Below are 22,852 nucleotides of genomic sequence, written 5' to 3' on the forward strand. Positions count from 1 at the left end.
GCTCCTGCATTGAGCATCTGCCCCCTGGTAGTCAATGTGCATCATAGTGGACGGTAGGACACTTAGCATATTAGCCTTTTGTATACATAGATTTGAATAGTTGCTTGTATTTGAAATCTTTTGTTCCTGAGTAATCGCTATGGGAGGGCAGTGGAATTACAATTATATATTCCATACAAAGAAGGCTGAATTGTCCATCACCTGCACAATCTGTGTTTTAGAATTGTCATAAATCCTTTTAGCACATTGGTAGTTAGACTTTGTAAGTGCTGCTACCACCTATTCAAGAATTGTATTTGCAGGCTAAGGTGAGGAATAAGCCAGATCTCTATGGGGGCTTGGGGAGAAGAGGATCCCTGAGGTACTCTAAGCTCCCCAATGCCCCCCTTACCCTTCATCCCCCAAGTACAGCGCATAATGCATGGTAAGTAGGTTAAATTGTGGATTAAATTCACTCTCTATATGAAGACTTTTCTAGAATGTCAGTTCTGTTGAGGTCAGAGTCTTTGTTTTGCAACCATAGCACCTAGGATAGTGATAGGCATCTAACAGGCTCTCCTTCGATAGCCTCATATTGTGACCAGATGGAAAGCAGGTTGTAAATTGTGTTGGAGAACACTTTGGTCGAAATCCTCCTTAGAGTGGCCTTAGAGGTGTAACAGTACTACATACGTTTTAAGTGCAATTGTTAAACTTTCCTTTCTTTAAGCCTGTTTGAATCTAATTAAATTGATTCATTTCCCATCAAGATAAGACCTAAAAGCATTCTTTGTTTTTTATTGTGCAATTCTTACCAGCTCTTTTCTCACGCAAGAGGCAAAGAGACATTGACTGGTGGTGTGTGCGTCTCCAGGACTGTGTTTGAGATGGATGTGCTTTCTTTTAGATTCATCTTCTTTTTAACCTGCCTTGTGTTTGTTTATTGTTTATTGTTTGCTCTACACAAAGTCACCCATTGAAAACTCTCCCTTTATGGCCAAGACTCCAGTGCTGGGCTGACTCTTCATTCCTTGTGACCCCCTCCTACCTCAGGTCCGCTTGTGTTACCACAGCTGTCATACTGTTGGAAGTTACCTGCTTACAGTCCTCACTCTCACCAGATTGTGAACTCTTGGTGCTATTTTTCCCTGTGTCCTCAGTCTAAACCACATAAACACTCAGGAAGTCCTTGTTTAAAGAAGTCCCATTTTCCCTGCTTTATTATTACTAGAGGCCTGGTGCACGAAATTCATGCATGGGGTGGGGGTGGGTCCCTCAGCCTGCCTTGCACCCTCTCCAATCTGGGACCCCTCGGGGGATGTCCGACTGCCGGTTTAGGCCTGATGTAGGATCGGGCTTAAACTGGCAGTCGGATATCCCTCTCACAATCCAGGACCACTGGCTCCTAACCGCTTGCCTGCCTGCCTGTTTGCCCCTAACCGCTTCTGCCTGCTGGCCTGGTCGCCCACAACTGCCCTCCCCTGTGGGCCTGATCCCCCACAACTGTCCTCCCCTGCTGCGATCCGCCTCTTCCACCGGGCTCCGCCTCTACTGTGCACGTGGTCATCTTGTGATGGACATCTTGTGATGACGCGAGGGCGTGATGTGTGAGGGCATGACGACCACCTAGGTCCGTGGTCGGCAAACTGTGGCTCGCGAGCCACATGCGGCTCTTTGGCCCCTTGAGTGTGGCTCTTCCTAACCTTAGGAGTACCCTAATTAAGTTAATAACAATGTACCTACCTATATAGTTTAAGCTTAAAAAATTTGGCTCTCAAAAGAAATTTCAATCGTTGAACTGTTGATATTTGGCTCTGTTGACTAATGAGTTTGCTGACCACTGACCTAGGCTATTATTAGTATAGATTTTCCCCAAGTAGGTCTGGGGGAAGAATCTTGCATTATTCTTAACATGGGATGCCTCGTGCATCTATCTATCCTGGGTAGGCCGCGGGTCTTCAAAGCAGAATGCTCAACCTACAAGGTCCAGGCTTAAACTCCCACTCTCCGTTTGATAGTGAGAAGTGTCAGTCTCTTACCCAGATTCATTTATTTTTTCCCCTTTTCTTGTTCCAAAGTCCTCCTACGTTTTGAGAAATTACCACTTATCTTTTCTACATTGTAAACATTTCCCCAAGTTTGTGATGTTTCTCCTCGGCCTACACGGCCCTGTTTTTCCTCTGTAAGATAAACTCCTCCCTTTAGAATGAAACTTCTTAGAAAGTAGTTTGAACCCATCAATTTCATTTTCTTACCTCTCATGTTACTTTTAGCTCATTGCTGCCCAGTGTCTGCCTAGATTCAAGTATCTTTCATTCACCCCTACCTGTGTCTGCTTCTGGTCCTTAGCTCCATGGTCACCACATCTGCTATCACATTCACTAATTATTGAATTTTGGCCACTTTATGTTGTTTGGGCTCAGAAGCGCCTACGGGGAAGTGGCTGGCTCTCCCATATCGTTTCCCTGCCAGGATAAACCTGGGATGTGCAGTACCTCCCAGGGACGGCCTGCCTTTTGAGGGAAGGCTCTTGGGAATAGGTGTCACCCAGTCTGTGCCCTAGAGAAATAGAGATTGTCTACTTGAGCTGATTGCCTGCTTAAAGAACCCTAGTTAGCTGATAGACTAGGACTTGATTTTTCAGGGCTCCTTGCTGAGAAGAAAAAAGTATTTGTGTCTTCTCTCAGGAATAAAGTTGGAAACCAAGTCCCCCAGTTTACTCAGCTTACTAGAAGTTAGCAGCCACAGTCTGGGACTATCCATGACTCTAATATCCTTGTCAGACTTTCACTTTTTTTAAAAAAAAATAGCTATTTGCATTTTTATTTTATTTTTTCACTTTTTTAATTTTTCAATTACAGTTGGCATTCAGTATTATTTTGTATTAGCTTCAGGTGTACAGCATAGTGGTTAGAGTTTTATATAATTTACACAGGGATCTCCCCGGTAGGTGTAGCACCTACCTGGCCCCACACATAGCGATTATAGTATTATGGACTGTGTTCCCCATGCTGTACTTTATATCTCTGTGACTGTTTCGTAACTGCCAATCTGTACCACTAATTCCCTTCACCTTTTCACCCAGACCCCAACCCCCCGCCCCTCTGGCAACGATCAGTTTTGTTCTCTGTATCTCTGAATCTGTTTCTGTTCTGTTTGTTCATTTATTTTGTTCTTTAGATTCCAGTGTTAACCTTTGTAATGTCCTCAGGGCCTTATGTTAGTGTGCCCATCTTTTCCCATTTTAGCGATTATAAAACCCTTCAAATTGCAGGTGTTCTGTTGTTCCTGTGTCACTGCATGCAACAGATCGGGGGGCGGTTTTGAAGACCTCTGCACTGTCTTCGTATGTCCAGGGGTCGAGTAGATGGTGGCAGCTGTTAATGGGAAGGAAAGTGTGGGCAGCCCGAGGCCTTTAGTCAAGGGCTAACGGGCCCCTCTGTGCCTGGGAAAGATTTCTGGGAGGTGACCATAACATGCTTCACTCATGTTCTTGCTTGTTCCTTTTTAATTTCATATGAAAGTATGTGGTTGTATTTTATTCCAATTGAGTTTCTATTCCAGCGGTGCATTTATTTTTCTGTTGGGATGCTCCAGGAAGGTAAAGAGAAGCTAAAGATCTTGGTCTTCTCATTGTTCTCTTTCAAGAGAATATTTTAGAAAACACTTCTTAGCTTTCTGAGGAAATGAATTTGACAGACCTGCTGTTCCTAGTTTTGAGGTAACCTTTAAAGGCGCCATGATTGATCCCTAACCAGTTTGGCTCAGTGAGTAGAGCATCGGCCATCGGACTGAAGGGTCCCGGGTTTGGTTCAATTCCGGTCAAGGCACATGCCTGGGTTGCAGGCTCAATCCCCAGTAGGGGGCGTGCAGGAGGCAGCCAGTCAGTGATTCTCTCTTATCATTGATGTTTCTATCTCTCTCGCCCTCTCTCTCTCTCTCTGAAATCAATAAAAAATATATTTAAAAGGCACCATGATTGAGTTACATAGTTAAAAAATGTATCTTTCAGACATTAGTTTGACTTTTTTTTTTAATGGTCTAATAAGTATTTTGAACTACCATGAGGAGAGAAACCTAAGGTATTTGTAAAACTTTTTGGCCTTCAGAACTTTACATGTAAGTGCACTTTACAGATTTAAATGCTCTAACAACCGGCATTCAGATACGTATCATGTGCCGGGTACTGGGCCAAATACAGCATCACAACTGTAAAACAACTTAATGAGGTTGGTACTGCCCCATGTGCCAGCTGTGCCAGCTGAGTGTGAACAGGTAAATTGCTCCTCCCAGTTTACATGCTTTGAATTCTGGCCCCGGATTATGACCCTTTCGCCTGTAATTCTCACTGTTGTTCTATCTATAAAAGTCACAGGCAACCTAATCGCTCACTGTAGCAGCAGGGTTGGGATAAGCCTTTTTTAAAACAAAGGATACAGGGGTTTGTTTGTTTATACTGAACCTTTTCTTTAAAGGTGGCTGACTGGTGGGAAAACAGAGTAACTGAGAATTTTCACCCAGCACATTTGATGTCCTAGGAAGTAATTGCTGAAGGAAAGAATTTTAACATCCCTTTTTACTATCGTCAAGTGGTTTGGGGAGTGACCTCGGGCGGTCATACTGAGGTCTGCAATGTAGTATTATAGATTATTAAATAATCAGTCCTTCTCTTATCTGTATCCTTGAGATGGAAAATTTTATCCTAGAATAATAAATGACCTGCCCTCAAACCTAGCCGCCATGTGAAGATGAAAGCAGTAACAACATCATCAGGAGGGTAGCTGCAGCTGCATTTTTGGTAGGCCTTCATCTGAAGGGAAAAGAACACTAACTCTCTTTTTAGGGAGGGTTCACTTATACATGTCAGCGTCCTGCTGGGTGAGCGGAGAACTGGCACCTCCTGCCTCTTACTTGATAAAGGCGACCAGAAGGGAGGACACAGAGGAAACCGCAAGGAGACTGGCCGGACACAGGGCCTCCCATTGGCTCTGCTGCACAGAGGAATCGTGACCCCTCACAACTCCTCATCGCTCTGGCCCTCACTTTCTCGATAGAGACACCAGGTTTTAAACTAGAACGTCTCTCAGGTCTCTCGGCTGAAATTCTATGATTTTACGTATCCCACAAAAGCAAACCAAACCTGATGAGATGACCGAGGTATTTCTGAAATCCTGTAGTTTACAGGCACATTGAATGAAGCTCAGATCATGCTATTAGAACTCATTCATTGTACACATTAGAGTGGTAAGTAAATGCAGGGGCTGCTTTCTTGGGGGTGGGGTGAGAGCAGAGGTTGGTGTTGGGTCTGTTTAGTCCTAAGCTCCTGGCCTGCTGAGATCCTGCCTGAGCCTTGCATGCCTTTCCTCACCACCCAAAGCCCTGATTGCCCCCACTCACCTCCTGACACCTGCCTCAGTCCCCAGGGCAGTACCCACATGGGGCCTTGTGCTCTCCTGTTAACTGCATTTTTATTTTTATTTTTTTTTATTTTTTGTCCCTGAGGTCTCGTCTTCAAGATCTGAACACTTGAGGAGCTCATTAGCAACTCTGGTTGTATTCTTGCATGTCCCTATTTCTTCCTTTGGGGTATAGATTTTTAGGACATATTCTTCACAGGAATATAGATGTTTAAACCCAGCTCACTGAGTCAGCCAGCCTGCTTGTCGGGATTGCTGAGTACCAAAAGAATGTGTAGGGTGTCCACAATGTTTGGAAACAGACATATTGTTAGCCCGGCGAAGATACCCTACATGACTTTACACACACACACACACACACACGCACAATTTTTTCCTTTTATTTCTAGGCTTTAGAGACATCCTGCAGATTCTGTATCTCACGGTGATTTTTGCTCGCCTGTATTCCCCCGCCCCTTCCAGGTTTCCTCTAGCACCAGCCTGCTAATTCTGTCTCACAGCAGTTTCCTGTTGACCCTTTCCTCCTAACTCCCTCCCTCTGGGTGAACAGGCCAGTTCCTGGTCATGACCCCGCCAGCAGTTGTGAAAGTTACATTTGGGGTCAGAGTTGGCTATGATGTCACTTCTGTAGTAGAACCATCGATGTGGCAAATAGATTTCTCAGAAGTCTTCACCGGTGAAGCGAGAGTGGCTGTTAGGAATGAGTGGAGCTTATCAGGGAAATGCGGGGACTCGTGATTTGGTGGGACAGGAAGGTGGCAGCACACGGGCCGTTGTTGGCCAGGGGCCCTGGAAGCCCAGAGCTCTGTAAATGACTAGATTAATCGTTTCTTTGGTTTTATAATCATAGAATCACATGGCTTTTTTGTACATCTCAAGATTGTTCACTATTTGAGAGTTTCAACAGCTACTTTAAAATTGTGGCTCAACCACTGAAATTTACAGATAGGCTCAAGAGGCTTCTTACCAGTAGAATTATTTAGATTCTATACTTAGCAGGAAGCTCTCTCCCTTTAAAAATAATCGATTTCACTCCTCAGCGATAGCTTCCAAAATGTGCTCTCCAAGTATTTTATGGAGAGTGGCTCCCAGGGTTTGGACCAGTTGCCGGAGGATCTCTGGGAGATTGTATTGGAGTAAAATGCTGGTTCTCATTTATTAAATTCCTGGGAGATTGTATTGGTGTAAAATGCTGGTTCCCATATTAAATGCCTACAAATTAGTTGAAAAAGACAGGTGATCCATTAGAAATATGGGCCAGGTAATGTTTGCTGAGTGTGTCAGATCCTGACGGAGTACTTTAAGTCCTGTAGTAGTCAATTCTCATATTTCCCTAATGAGAGCATCATTAGTATGAGCCCTCCTGTGCCTGAGGGAGTAGGGCATAGAAGCTCATAAATTTCCGGAGGTCACCCAGGCAGTAAGTGATGCAACCGGGATCTGACCCCAGGCATTCTGACTCCAGAGCCCATACTTATTAGCAGTATGGTGTAATGATCAAAGGACGTTTCCAGACCGTCCCAGGAAGAGAACAGCAATTCACAATGGAAAATACAAATTAAAATTATGAGGACCCACTTTTAACTACTCCGATTCAAGTGAGACTCTGACCAGCATGCTGCATAGGTGGTGCACTTACTTACATCTCCGGCCCCTCACACCTCCCAACCCCATTCATTAGCTTAGGACAGTGGTCGGCAAACTCATTAGTCAACAGAGCCAACTATCAACAGTACAACGATTGAAATTTCTTTTGAGAGCCAAATTTTTTAAACTTAAACTATATAGGTAGGTACATTGTTATTAACTTAATTGGGGTACTCCTAAGCTGGCCTGTGCTAAAAATGTCCTCAATCTGATTGAGGTACGTTCGCTGAGGTCGGCCCCTTCCAACTCTCCCATCCACACTCGTCTTGCATACTTGTTTCGTCTATCTCCTTTCTGAAAAACGACTTCTGTGCATGGCCACGAAGTTTCAGTCACACTGTACGTGTGCGCCCGCACGTGGTATTTTGTGGAAGAGCCACACTCAAGGGGCCAAAGAGCCACATGTGGCTCGCGAGCTGCGGTTTGCTGACCACTGGCTCAGGAGCATCCTCTTATTGGAGACCAGGTTCTTTGCAGCCAGCTCCACCCAGCAGAGGACCCACTCACTTAGTGCCTGGACTCCTGGCCTACAGAACGGTGAGCCAGTAAACAGGTGTTGATGGAAAGCATGCAGTTTACCGTGATTTGTTACGCAGCAATAGGAGACTCATACAGTCCTTTGAAAAAAATTTTCTCTTCCTGTCATGCCTTTTGGATTTCTACTTTAAAAAAAAAAAAATAAAGTTCAGAAACATTTCCCCTAATCATTGTGCTTTTCTGCAATATTGACACTGTTCACTTGGGATCCGTCCTGCATCCTTCTGGTAGCATGTAGCACTTGGAAGCATGTGTGCTGTTAGTCCTTGTGGTCCACGTTTCTGTCCTCAGTGTCACTCCCAGCACACAGTAGGTGCTCAGATCTATACTATGAGTAGTTGTGAAATTTCAGCTTAAAAATCAAAGATCCTAGAAGAACCTCAGTGTGGTCTCAGTAGAAAGCTCTCCATTCATTTAACATGCCAAATAAATTTGCTTTTATTGTATTCATAAATATGAAGCATCTAGTGTTATTTATGATGTACCCTCACCTTGAAATATGGGCTCCCTGCTCTCATGGTGCTGATTTGTTTATAAGATAAGATGAAGTGTTATTTAATAAACAGCTTTTCATTTTGAGGCAGTTTTGAAAGCTGTCTAGTTTTTCTTTATCACCCGAATGCTATTCAATTACATGTAAACGTACTGTTTAATGCTAAAGCAGAAAAATAGATTATTTTCTTTTTATTTATGAAACTGCTGAATAAAGAATCTGAAATAATTATAAGAAAAACAGACCTTAAAACAATGTCAGGTCTTTAATAAAAATGCCTGGGGACTTGAAAGGTTATTTAATGACCCACTGGAGTAGTTAAGGGTGGCCACAGGCCCAGGTTGATACCTGTCGTCCTAGTGTAAATACTGATGGTACCTCCTTTTAGTCCCAGGTGTCTGTTTGATGATAAACTATATTGTGACCCTCAAGTAGGATGTTAGCTGTCAATATCTTTGACTTGCTGTCTCATTTTGAATAATTGTTCACTTGCGTAGAGAGAAGTTGGTATTGCATAGAGCTTCAAGAGGGTAGGTGGGTATACGGAACTCTCCCCCAATTCACCAGATCTATAGAAAAAATGGGGGGGAAGGGTAGGAGGACAAAGTGGGCTTACAGTTGTGAGTATGTGAAACAGAGTGTATTCTTGTATTATCCCTTATTTATTGTATTACTAGTGGCCCGGTTCACAAAATCTGTTCACATTAAAAGGGAATCAATTGGAGGAAATATTTTAATATTGTTATTTGCCCTTTCTCTATAATAGAAGTGACAGAGATGAAAGAAAATTAGTAAAATGTATATGAAAATCTTCCTCCTGTCAGAGTCTGGGGCACTCCGCGGGACCCAGAGTCAAGTCCCCGCCCACCCATGTGCACCTCGAAATCATGCGAGACCCAGACCTGGCCGGCCCCATCCCCATTGGGCGAGATCCAGACCCAGCCGGTGCAGCCTCAAGTCCCCTGTCAAGCCCTGCCAGGTGGGGGGCACAGCCTCAGGTCCCCTGACCTGGCGCCAGGGCGGGGGTCATGGCCCCAGGTCATCCAGCCCGACCCCACACAGCCTCAGGTCCCTGGTGATCGCTCGTTACGGAAACCCTGCCTCTGCTGTGGGCACAGCCATCTTGTGTTACAGGAACCCTGCCTCATCTGTGGGCGCAGCCATCTTGTGATGGCATGACAGAGAGTCAATTTGCATATTACCTCTTTATTATATAGGATTTTCCAAAGGAACAACTGTAAGCCTACTTTTGCCCCACTCTGTATGTTGAAGAGTTTTGTATGGGAGAGCAGATGCTATAGATTTTGTCAGAAGGCGACGTAGTGGCCTGGGTGGTTGGTCAGCAGTGGATGCAGATGAATGGAAAAGTCTGGGCCTCAGCGTTACCGTTTTCTGGTTGTGATGTTGTCCCATCGCTTGCAACTTTCCAGCGTGTGCTTTAAGTGCTCCGCCACATGCACCCTTCACAAAAGCCCTGCATTTCCTCTCAGAAATGCCCAGAATGGCTTAGAGATGAAGCATTAAGTGACTGAGAAAGGATCTTGTCTCAAGTCATGAAGCCAGATCCTCGAGTTGAGGTTTAAATTCAGGTCCTTTGTAATCCACAGTCTATCCTCTGTGATTGTCTCTCATGCTCAATAATTCTTAGGACAGAGCAGAGGCTGGAAACTGATCCCTAACCAGAAACTGGTTAGAGTCACCAGGTCAGGGAACAGAGCCTCACATCGCTTCCCCAGGCCCAGCATCTGACCCCCTTGCTTTGCGCTGGGCACTGGGATGCTGGACCAGGATGGCTGTGGCACTGAGGAGTGGGCTGGCTTGGGGCAACCTGACTGTTTTACAGGGATCCTGGGGCTCTAACTCGGGTTGACATATGAAGTGTTCTGTTTAACAGGCACGTTTGTGATTAACAGTCATCATTCTGTTAAGTGAAGGGTAGTTGAGGTTTTGGCAAAATTTGTAAAGGAAAATGTCAGCCAACCTGCGTGAGGGGGAACCATGCCTGCCCTCTAGGGGGGAACCATTTAGCATCTGGAGAGGAGGTTGAAGGAGAGATAGTCCTCGACTTTTAGGAAAAGACCCCTTCCCAACCCCCTAAGTGGATATGCACTGAACCACGGTTGTTTCCTTTTTCCCCTTCCCTTCCAAAACTCTGCTAAAAATGACAGAAAAACAAAACAAAAAACACACACACATGAAATATGAGCAGACCCATAACTAACGGGGCTGGGAAATGAGAAAGGTGTTCCAGTGGTGCAGAAGCATTGAGGACAACGTAGTATAAATAAAACAGATGGGGTCAGATTGATGGTGACATTACACAGCACAGGGACTTACAGCCCAGTAGAGAGGAGAGCGGAGATAGCTAGAAAAATGAATTTTCCTGTCGAGATCCTGGAAGATTTCCAAGAATTGAATCTATAGGGAGTGGCAACAAAAGTGGGTGAGCAGAGAGCTGGCCCAGAATGTGCACGCCTCGAACAGCTGCTCTCACTCTGCTTTCGGTGAGTTTGGCTCAAAGGCTTGGTGGCAGGGTTTGCCTCCCTGAGAAAGCCCTTCCGCTTAGTTTTCAATAAACTGGGAGACTTGCCAAGGTAGAACACTGGTGGGGGGTTGTAGCCAGAAGGAGAAATCCTAGGGGACCCCAGATTTCTTTTGTGTCCCTACTTTCCAAGGATATGTGACTTCTGAACCTTGAAATAAAGGCACTTTTGTTCCACCTCCTTTTTCTACCCATTCACTCTTTTTCTCTTGTTAATCATTTAGCAGCCCTCTGCTGGAAGGGACTCTCATCAATCCAGACCCCCCTTTGTAAGTGTGAGCAGGCACCAGGGGTCATCAGATACTTGAGAGGAAGTCAACAGGATGATCAGCGCAAAGCTAGGACAGGAAAATTGTCATTCCTAGTCTCAGACCTAAGAGAACAACTTTATAAAGCAAGAGCACCCATGGGTGAGGGGTGTGAGAAGAGGAGGTCTGAGAAGTGAACAGTGAGGTGGTGATGTTAGGAAGCTCTGGCTGAGGCAGGAGATGGGATCAAGAGGAAAGTGGGAACTGCTTAGAACTCAGAAAATAGTAGTCTGGCCCAGCTGGCGTGGCTCAATGGTTGAGCATCGCCGACCAATGAACCAGGAGGCCAGGGTTCGATTCCCAGACAGGGCACGTGCCCTGGTTGTGGGTTCGATCCCCAGTGTGGGGTGTGCAGGAGACAGCTGGTCAATGATTCTCATCATTGATGTTTCTATCCCTCTCTCCCTCTCCCTTTCTGAAATCAATAAAAACATATTGAAAAAAGAAAGAAAGAAAATAGCCCTCTGGAAAATTGAGCAGAGAATTTCTTCCAACATTCAAAGCAATAGGTTGATGCTGAGAATTATGAAGCAGAATTAGATTTGGAGGATGAGTCCAGCAGACCAGTCTCCAACTAAGAAGCTCATGGAGAAGGAAGACTCAGCTGGTATTTCTTTGATTCTACGATTCCATCAAAGATCAGATGCCTGTTTCCAAAGAGCTTATCAGTGAGGGAGCTGAGAGACAGTCCTTTTATGAGCTAGTTTCTCTAAAAATGTGTATTTCTTTCTCCCACACCATGAAATACCAATTCTTCGGTACTTAAGTTGACACCCAGCCTTCTCATTTAGAGCTCTTCTGAGTCACTGGACCGTTCTCCTTAATACATAGTATCATTTGAACACCGTGTTTATTTGAAAATAATTTTAAACTTATGTGAAGGTTAAAGGAATCAGAATAATAAGCAGAAGCCCTGTACAGATTTTGTTGTTACTCACTTTTATGCCTTTGCTTTCTCCGTGGCTTTTCTGCCCATGAATGTGTGATAAACATGTTTTCAATCATTTGGCAGTGTGATGCATACTTCCTAACCCACTGAGCTTTTTATAAAGGTGACCTTGACTTCATTTTTTAATGTTTTTGCATCTTTAGTCTTGGTAATATAATTTGGATATTTATGTAGATAGGGCATTGTTTGTATTTTTTACATGGTTAATTTAACACACTATTTTTTTCTTCCCAATTTTATTCTAATCATGCATCACTGGAAGTTGAACTATTTTCCTTATACATTAACTGGCAGCTGAGATTCGAGCTGCTTGAGTGATCCCTGTCCATGACACATAGAGGAATCCCGCCAGCCCCTCCTGAATGTTACATTCTGAGAGGTTTAACATTTCTACTGCCTTTCATTATGCTGCTTGCCACAGAATATGCAGCCTCCTATTATACAACTTTTTATTTCAGGGATGTATCATATGAAACCTTAATGTATAAATTTTAAGCCATAATTAGGGGTCTCAACTTAAAATTCAACCACAGTTTGTGTATGCGCCAACATTGACAGCCACGGTTTAATTCATAAGTTATTCTCTCTTCTAGCAGCTGGAAATTTTCTTTTGATATCAATGTTAAGATGGTCCTAATTTTAGGACAGTTATAATGTTGAAAAAAGTATCTTAGAATACTTTTATTGCAATATTAAAAGAAGAAAACTAGACATACTGTGGTAGAATTTTTGACCACCCCTCCCCCAAAATGTTCTTAAGCCTCAGATAGAAGAAAGGGTTACGGTGAGAGGGGACTGATTGATATTTGTGCTTCTCATCTGTTTCTGTTAATGCCAGGGCATTACAGTATTATATATATATATATATATTCATTTCAGAGAGGGAGAGAAAGAGATAGAAACATCAATGATGAGAGAGAATCATTGATTGGCTGCCTCCTGCACGTCTCCCGCTGGGGATCGAGCCCATAACCCAGGCATGTACCCTGGCTGGGATAGGTTGATGCTCAACCACTGAGCCACCCCAGCTGGACTAGAGAGGGATCTTTGACCAAACATAGAAACTTAAATCTAGGCATAATTTTATTTCATTCATTTATTGCACAGATACTGTGGGCATCTTGTCAATGGAACCTTCTGGGAAGCATATGCCAGGATGAGGTTACACTTGCATTATTGTTATTGGGGAAACAACTGGAAAACAAAGGGATATGAGGCAGAAGTGGGCATGGGAAGCCTTCGGCCTGGGATGCAGGTCTAGCACCTGTGAAAGGAAAAGGGGAGGGAAGGATGATCTGGTAGGAGGGGCCTCAGACGAAGGTTCAGTTACAGGAAAGTCTTGGCCAGCCCATCAGAAGCTCAGTGCAGAGATTGCCATCAGGGGGTCTTTACTGGCCAGGAGTGGAGCGCTTTTTACCAATGCTGTGCTCAGTCCTCGGATGGCATTGCCTGCAAAATGAATGGCCTTCCTGGGAACTGAGGCAGATCCTCTCCAGATGCAGGAGATCTGAACAGTGCCCTGCATATCCCCATCGTATGTACTTTTCATGGGGATGCAGTGATGGTCAAGGGCTCTACACTTTGCGAGTTTGACATTTTCATGGGAAACATGGTAAACACACAAACCCCTGAACAGTTACTTCAGATAGTAAGTAGTGTTGTTAAAACAAGATGATATGACAGAGTGAAGGCAAAACATTTTTGACATACGAGAACTAAAGTATACTACCCAGAATTATTTTTCTGCCCAAATGAATACATGAGTGAATGGATGAATGAATGAACGAGTGAACGAATGAATGCCATTAAGAGGAGAACACATTGGTGAGTAATCAAATAATACTTAGGACAAAATGTGTGTAATTGCTGGTGGCATGTGGAGTTTAGTGTGATTTTAAAATAAAGATTATTCAAATTGATGGGGAGTTTGGAGTCCAGTAGATACTCTCTTATTCTTACTTGCTTGGAAGAATTGGGGGATGGGGGGGGGGTTGGGGGATGGGAAGAGATTAACCAAAGAACTTGTATGCATATATGCATAACCCATGGACACAGACAATAGTGTGGTGAAGACCTGGGGCAGGGGTAGGAGGTGGGTGAGGGATAGGAGTCAATGTGGAAAGGGGGGGGGGGGCATAGGTAATACTTTCAACAATAAAGATTAAAAAAAAGAATTCATTGAGAAATCAGCACTTGATTTTCATTTGCCTGGAAAGGCAGAAAAACTGGGACAGAGTACGCTAAAACAGGAGTGGACAGATTTTGCCTCTGAAGGGCCAGATAATAAATGCTTAAGGCTCTGCTGGCCAGCCAGTCTGTGGATGCTACTCAGCTCTGCCATCATCACATGAAAGCCGCCATAGACAGTATGTCAGTAAATGGGGATGGCTGTGTTCCACTCACACTTTCAGAGCATTGACATTTGAATTTCATATAATTTTCATGTATCATAAAATATTATTCTTTAGCATTTCCTTTTAACGATTGAAAAATATAAAACACCATTCCTAGAGCCGATGGTCTGTCAGGAGACCAGGTGGAATGTTGGAGTTGGCTGACCCTGGACTAGAACTTAGAAGAACTTGTGGTGGAACCAGTTTTCATTTCTGGGGTAAATGAAGCAAAGCACTGAACATATACTTTTGAGGAGTTAACATTCCTCGTTTTAGCGTATCAGAGAGGGTTCTAAAGGTTTAGGGCCTCAAGCATGTCAAACTCGCAGCCGGCGAACATGCTTGTTTGCCGGCCGTGAGTTTGACATGCTTGGAGGCCGTATGTTCAATAGGTTAGTGACTCAAAAGCATTGCTTAGCTCTGCTGTCCATTTCCCTTGTACCTGAGGACAATGTAGCAATAACAAGTGTTAGTCTGCATGATGAATCTAATACACAGAATCAAATTGCATTACTACTCCTTGAGCAATCGTGTCAAGGGAGGGAAACATAATATTTAAATTCATGCCTTCTTCCCTCAGTATGTCACTGATCTTTCTGTATGAATACCTGAAGAGCTCCCTCTCCCCAATTCTGCAGCGCCCCCCACCCCCATCTGCATGGGGTACAATTTTGTGGACCACTGTCACCTATCCCATACTATGGGAACCAACCTAAATATCCAGTCATTGGCTTTTACAAACAATAGCACAATGAGAATTTTCTTATATAAATATATAATTACACAACATTTAATGTAATGTATCTTGCAATGTACGAGTATATCTTTAGGATATATTTCCAAAGAGGAATTAATGGATCAGTTAAATATGCATTTGTATTTTTGCCCTCCATAGTGATTTTACTGATTTATAGCAAAATATGAGTGACTGTTTCCCTCTGAAAAAAAAAGCATATTTTTATCAACCCTTAGTGATATATGGTATCTTGCTTTCGTTTTAATTTACATTTCTCTCATGATTGGGATTGTATATCCCTTCATATGATTATGATTTATTGTTTATTTTAACTGGTCATGGCCTTTGCTAGTTTATTAGGGATTTTTTAAAAAGAGCTCTTTATATATTTGAAAAATTAGTCATTTGTTTTTGATAGTAGCTACACCTGTGTGTGGTTTATCTTTTTTTTCCCCCCCATTGTTTGTCAGAGAGTGGAAGGGAGGGAGGGGGAGAAAGAGAGGGAAAAACATCAATGTGAAAGAAACACATCTACTGATTGCCTCCTGAAGGAACCCTGACCCCAGGCTGGGAGCAAACCTGCAACCAGGCATTTGACCTTGACCAGGAATCAAATCTGAGACCCTTAGGTGCTCCAGCCAGTGCTCTAACCACTGAGAACACTGGCCAGAGCTGCTGATTATCTTTTAACATTGCTTCTGAGTTTAAAATTTTCAAGAAGTTTTTAAAATGTACTACAGCTTAAAGTGTAGTCCTATTTGTTCCTTTCCTTAGGTCTTGAAAACCGTCAGTTGTTGAGGCTTCCAAATCTGCCCACCTTCCTTTTTTTTCTTTTCTCTTTCTGAGTCTGCCTTCCTTTTCATCAGACCTCCTGGGAGTCTCCTGCCCGCCTCTTCTAAGGGCACTCCTCCCTGGATTTCGGGCCCACCCTGATCCAGCATGATCTCATCTCCAAACCCTTATTTGCATCACAAACAGCCTTTTTTGAGTTAAGATCACGGTCACAGGTTCTGGGTGGACACATCTTTTGGAGGATCGCCCATGCCATCCACCACAATAACCCTGTTTGATTGTTTAGCTGATTTTTTTCCCTCTAGTGGTTTTCGTTAATAATTATATTCCTAACATTTGATCTGAATATGTAATGCTCTTGAATTATATATTTTCATTTCCTCTCAAAAGGAGAATTATTCTCTACCCTCTGCCGTGCAGGGTGTGGGTGTTATTAGCAGCATTCCATTCCAGGACCTGCAATAGCAAGCAACTGAGAGCATGTAATACTTAATTTTTCTTTCTTTCTCTTCCATAAACTTGGATTAACAAAAATAAAACAAAACAAAACCACAAACATGTTTATATTGTTTTACTCCTTTTTTCATTTTCAGCGTAAATGATATACTGAACCACCTTGGGACTGTGTGGAGTTACAGCAGTGGACATGAAGCATGTATTACAGTGTTAAAATTCAAGAGGCCTGAGCCCAGCACAGCGCTTCTAAGCATTGTCTATACATCATGTGAGGTTATCACCATTAGTATAGAACAGAAACGGGTATATCTACACTTTATAACTTTAGCCAAGTTTTATATTTTTCACTTAGGTACCTCCTAGGAAGTTTGAAATTTCAAAGATGTCAGCAAAAATATTGATTATGAATGGGTGTTAGGTTTATAATGATACATGACATTATGCATTTTCTAGTTCCGCAGTCCCCTGTTTCAGAATTGAGTATAAAAACTGTCTGCGGGGTAGATTTATTCCTACTGATCCTGTTTTCTTGCACAGAATCCTTAAACACGGCAAGTAATGTGGAGACTGAATATATTAACAGGAGGTTGTAAATATATTTTTAAGGTTACAGTTATAACTTTTTAAGTGTGATGAAATGTCTTTTTACTCTCCTCAATAAAATCTATCATTTATTGGACCAAAGCCTTTATGACTGAGCAAATGAAGGTCCTTTGGCTGAATGAAATAATGCTGAGTGCAGTGAGTCTTATGGTCACTGCCCGGACAGTGTTTCCCAGGCCACTTGCATGTCTGGGTTTCATTCTTCACTCAGACACAGGGCTCTCGTGTCACTGAGCTTAGCAAGTGGACTGGGCAGTTTTCCTTCTTTTTGGTTTATTGGATATAAATTCTTGGTCACTGTAAAGTTCAACAGCTTTGCTCATTAAAACATGAATAGTTATAGAAAATTAGAGAAGCTAGAAGACAGCTTGACGATCATTCTGGTCCAATTTTTTCCATCTTTAAAATGATGACATAGAATTCTCCCTAGAGAAGTGACTGTCACAGGCTAAACCATTCATTCCTAGTGGGGTCTCGGCTCAGGCCCTGGACTCTGGATGTTGTCACCATTGTTCTCTGCCCTACTGTTAGTGTCTAATAAGTTACATAAACATTTTTGGATGATAAATAAATGTGAGTCTTTAATCTCAAAGTATAAATAAAATGTTCTTTATTTTTTTATTGCTTAGATATAATTGTATTCAAAATTAACTCTGTTTTGAGCTGTGCTTAGCTATTGAGAAAATATATTAAAAATCAGAGTCATAGTCTAGATATTTTAAAAGATACTGCAAGATTATAAAGAACAAAAGAGAAACTAATAGAAGTCTCATCATTTTGATGTATTTCTTCCAAGTATTTTTTTGGGGGGGCGGGGGAGGGTGGAGGGATGTCTGGATTCTTTTCAATCAATGGTATCGGTTTTGTTGTTATAACTGATTGTAAGCACTTTCCTTTTCATCAAGTTTCTTAAAAGAATCATTTTTAATGGTGTGTAACATTTTGTTGTTTGGATATATCACAATGTGATTATCTCCTCTTACTGACCTCTTTGGGAGTTTCTAACTTGGTCTGTTATAAATCGTGCTGAAATAGGTCACTGAAATAGGTATACTTCTTGTCAGATTGGGTGACCTGTTAGCGTAGGGTTGATGCCTGGACAGCAGGATGGAGGCTCCTGGGTATGCACCCCCAGGCTGTTCAGTGAAGCTTTGCTTGGGACTTCGGTGGCCACGTGTCCGTCTGAGTTTGCTTTGCCCTTGCCAACTACCTTACTTTTAAAAACCTTTGCAATTTTGATTAGAGAACATTCTATTGTACTTCAATTGGAACGCTTTTGATGACCATGTGTTCTTGGTCCCCTGGTTGTTGCTTTAGTAACAGCTCTGGGAAGAGGCCAAACACTACACAGTAATATACTTTGATTACAAGAAACATTAAAATGGGCGGGTATGAGTCTTAGAACCAGGGAAACTGAATCTAACTGCTAAGGAATGCTCTTTGGGTGTGTCGTGCATTCACTAGTTTCCTTCCATGTTTAGTCGGCAGGTATTATCCTACCTGTTTTATGAATGAGGGGACTCTGTTACAGAGAGGTGGAGTGACTTGCCCAAAATCAGTGTCACTTGAGAAGGATTGGAGATCTGGGTTCCAAACACAGGTGTACTTGACCTGAGAAGCTCCTAATGATCGTCCCATGTAGCAGGCTCTGAAATGTGAATCTGCATGAGTAGGAATTAAAAAACAAAACAAAACACATTTATATCTCAAGAAAATTAGATGCCAAATGGGTGTTTTTATTTTAATAAATTTTTAGAATATTGAAAGTAGTGAAAATGTACCTGAAATGTTAGGACGCAGGCATTGTGTTACATGTGTATGTACATAGACGTGAGTGTTGCCCTGTCTGGGAGGGAGGGGTCACCACTCCACCTTGGACCCACTATGAAGGGTGCCCCAGAAGTTGTGCAGCCCTGAGTGTGATGGAGAATTTTCTGCCCAAGATACCAGCAGTGCCTCTCTTTACCAGCATGGAGTAGTTGGAGAACATGGGGTTTGGAGCAGAAATGTCCTGGGTTAGCCATTTGGCTCTGTCATTTGCTAGTGTAATCTTCCATTTAACAGAACTTGATTCAGCTCCTATGTCTGTATGTGAGTGTGTGTGACAAGTATCTTTTCACACGTAGACACGTAGATTTGCATACTGTTAGATTAAAAATAATATTGCAAAGATATCTAGGGGTATTTTATTTTTTTGTAAGGCCATTATTTTATAGAGTGCTTACATAATTTTCTTTAAGTTTCCAATTTTTAAATAAGTATTCAACTTAGTAAGTTGATTAATTATATAAATGTATGTGGCATTCTTTATTCTTATATTGAACTGAGAGCTATTTTATGTTGACTTCTCTATTTTAAATTTTTGGTTCAATGTGACAGGAGCAATTTAAGAAGTGACAGATGTGTAAGCTCTTTTAGGTGGTTTTTCAAAGAAAGACAAAGAAACTTTTTTTTTTGGTCAGGCATTTCAAAAATTGGGGAAGGAGAGTGATAAAGGACTTCTTAGAATTTCTCATAGATATAAATTCAATGAGCTAAATTATTTTGATATTGATGGTGTACATATATTAGGCAACTTACATTTTATTTTTCTGTCATTTTTAGGATTCTGAGTAACAATAAAATATCTGAGTTGAAGAATGGTTCATTTTCTGGGCTAAGTCTCCTTGAAAGATTGTGAGTATTCTTTTTAGTTTCTTATACATTTTTTATTTATTGATTTTACAGAGAGAGAGAAGAAGGGGGAGAGAGAGAAACATCCATTTGTTGTTCCACTTATTTATTCATTCTCTGGTTGATTCTTGTATGTGCCTGATCGGGGTTCAAACCAGAAACCGTTGTGTATCAAGATAATGCTCTAAGCAGCTGAGATACTGTAAGGGCCAGGGCAATGGGTATTCTTTTGTTATCATCTGTTATTGTCATTTTACTTAAAATGATTTTATTGTTAATCTAGTTCTACAATCTCAACTTTTCAAAATAAAAATTTAGTTTTTCCAATGTTTTATTAGGAGAAATTTTAAGAATTGAATTTTAAAAACAACTAGTCATGATTTCACTTATGTATGGAATCAGAAAAACACAACAGATGAACAACCTAAATAAACAAACAAACTCAGAGATACAGAGAAGAAATTGATGGTTGGAGCGGGGTTGAGAAGATGAGTGAGGAGGAGGTTGAAAGAAATTAAGAACTATAAATTGTCAGTTGTAAAAACAGTTATGGGGATGTAAAGTACAGCATAGGACATACAACCAATATTGTAATAACTATATATGGTGTAAGGTGGGAACCAGATTTATTGGGGTGGTAACTTTGTAAGGTATATAAATGTAACTTTGTAAGGTATATGATAAATTGATTAGTTGTACACCTGTAACTAATATAATGTGAACTGTAATTGAAATAAAAATTTAAAATAACAAACAACTAGTTAGACCAAAGGCCAGCAAACGTTCTGTAAAGGACTAGATAGTGAATATTTTAGGTTTTGTGGGCCGTATGATCTTTATCACAGTGACTCTATTCTGCCATTGTAGTGAGAGAGCAGCAGTAGACAACAAATAAGTGAATCAATGTGGAGGTGACTCTATTTACAAAACAGGCCATGGACCCTAGGTCGCTAGCCCCTGGCTTTTAAAGTGTAGACGCTGTTTTTAAGTTCAGCCATGACATGAATGCCTCATAAAAGGAACAAGCTGCCAAAGTTGCATGGTTACAAAGCCCAGAAAGGAAGCCCAGAATTTAAACACACACACACACACATACACACACACACACACACACACACACACACACACACACACACCCCAAGGTGGAAAACGTTTGGATAAACTTTTATGTTTTTAATCCAGATATCTCTGAATGTGATCATTGTGTTTGGCTTAGCAATTGGGTCTAGTTTTGCTTATGATCAGATGTATTACAGGTAGCACTCACTTTCTGGCCTTGGTGAGTTTTACACAATGGATGTTTAATTTGCTTGCTTTCCAAATGCTGTTCTAGGATCGTGTTTCAAATTCCCATGTCACCCACACACTTAGGATAACCACTCAGAGTGCTTCAGGGAGCCACACAGGTTGGAATATCTTTGCTGCTGAAAATCAATCTTTCCTCATTTTCTTAGCCCTCTCTGTTGTGCTTCACTTTCTCTACTTCAAGGTGACCTTTCCTTGACCATTTCACCTACTGGCTTCTTCCACAATTGAAACTCCCACAGGACTTTATTGCTTCCATCACTGAGGTCTTATTTAAGCATAGTGTTTGACCCTGCCTCCAAATACGGCCACATTTTGAAGGATTAGGGGTTAGGACTTCCACATAGGAATTGGGGTGGCGGCTACAATTCAGCCTTAAAGTTCAGATTGTGTTGTTTAAGGGTGAACTGTATATTGTTACTAAAAGAATTCTCTAAAATGTATACTTATACATTTTTCCCCCTCCCTTTTTTGGTAAATATATATATATATATTTTTTAGATTTTTAAGACTGTTTGTAATTGAGAACTCTGTGATTTATCATTCATCCCTTCCTCCTCCCGTCTATCTTCCCTCTTCATTTTATAATATTAGTAGAGGCCCACTGCACGGATTTGTGCACTGTGAGGTCCCTAGGCCTGGCCTGCGGGGATCAGTGGACCTCTGCATGGTCACAGCCCGGCCTTACCCGCCAGCTCGTCGGGCTCCAGCCCACTGTCTGTGTCAGTCCCACACAGCATGAAGTAGTAAATGAAGCGGCAGGTGGCCTGGAGGAGCCCCAGCCTGGGCACCGCGCTCACCAGCCATCAGCCCGGTGTCTGGCATCTGTCAGTCAGCTGAGCGGTGCTCCTGCTGTGGGAGGGCACTGACCACCAGGGGGCAGCTCTTGCATTGAGCGTCTGCTCCCTGGTGGTCAGTGCATGTCTTAGCTACCGGCTGGTCATCTTCTTGTCCAGTCATCTGGTCACTTAGGCTTTTATATAGAGAGAGCATTCTTGTGTTGTGTTATATATGGGTCAGAATTTAGTGACACTCTCCTGTACTCTAATTACTGACACTAGAATAGAATTGCATAGTGGTCAGTGTGTCTGACTTTTCAATGTATTCATCTCCCTCCCCCTTCCACCCCCCCCCCCCCACCCCGCCACTCAAGTGATGGGTCCAGGCCACCAAAGCATCTCTTTCTAGTGATTGACAGAGCCAGCCTTAGCCAATAAGAGATGAGGGATGGTTAGCTTTGAGGTTTCAGAGAAAGATTTCCCAGTTCCTAAGAAAAGAAAGTCTCTATTCCTTTTCACGACTTTTTTCTTGGAAGTGATTTTTGGACCTGAGATATGATGTCATGATTGAAGTTTAGCCTGAAGGTAAACTTAACTTTCTGAGCATGGGGATCTGAGAGATAGATGGAACCAACTAAGGCTTCCTTACTTATTGATTTCCTGTAATACTAGGGAATTTTTATTTTTTTATTGTGGAAGCTGTTTCAAGTAGAGGTTTCTGATATTTATACTTAAAATGTGTTTTTTCCTTATATACCTTGTATTTTTGCCTAAAGGAGCTAGCTCTTTTTCTAACAACTATTTAAATATTTCTATAATTTTGTTTAAGCAACTTTTGTGCACCTTTTTGTGTTTATGTTTTAGTGACCTAACCCATTCAGATTCAGCTGCACATCCTAACATTAGACTTGTGTTCACTAGGGAAGCTGTGGGTTGGAGAAGGGAATGGTAAATGAGAGACTCTGACTACAAATATCCTTTGGCAATGCCTGATTAATATGGCTATCATTAAATGCTATGTAACATGTCAAGCATTTCTTTATTATTAAATAAAAAGTGTATCTTTAAATCTTATTACACTACTTAGTTATTCATGAGAGGTATTTTCTAGAAACACATGCAATGCATCATGGACCACAAATTTATGTAGTACTATAGCTAAGTCATTCCCTGTTGCAGATGCTTTTTAAAATCGGAGAAGTGAAGTGTGTTTAAAAAAAATGGAACGGACATTATATTTCCA

The 22,852-nt window shown here is 42.0% G+C and overlaps 1 protein-coding gene across 1 annotated transcript in view; it reads left to right on the top strand.

Annotated features, from left to right (window-relative positions):
- The window catches only part of ADGRA3 (adhesion G protein-coupled receptor A3), a 117,179-nt gene that overhangs the window by 9,224 nt on the left and 85,103 nt on the right, over positions 1-22,852 (top strand). The window contains exon 2 of the mRNA XM_059674384.1: positions 19,457-19,528. Within this exon, the coding sequence (XP_059530367.1) occupies positions 19,457-19,528 (72 nt within the window). The remainder of the gene's footprint in view (positions 1-19,456; positions 19,529-22,852) is intronic.

Source organism: Myotis daubentonii, chromosome 1 (genome assembly GCF_963259705.1).
Source record: "Myotis daubentonii chromosome 1, mMyoDau2.1, whole genome shotgun sequence".
Lineage (NCBI taxonomy): Eukaryota > Metazoa > Chordata > Mammalia > Chiroptera > Vespertilionidae > Myotis > Myotis daubentonii.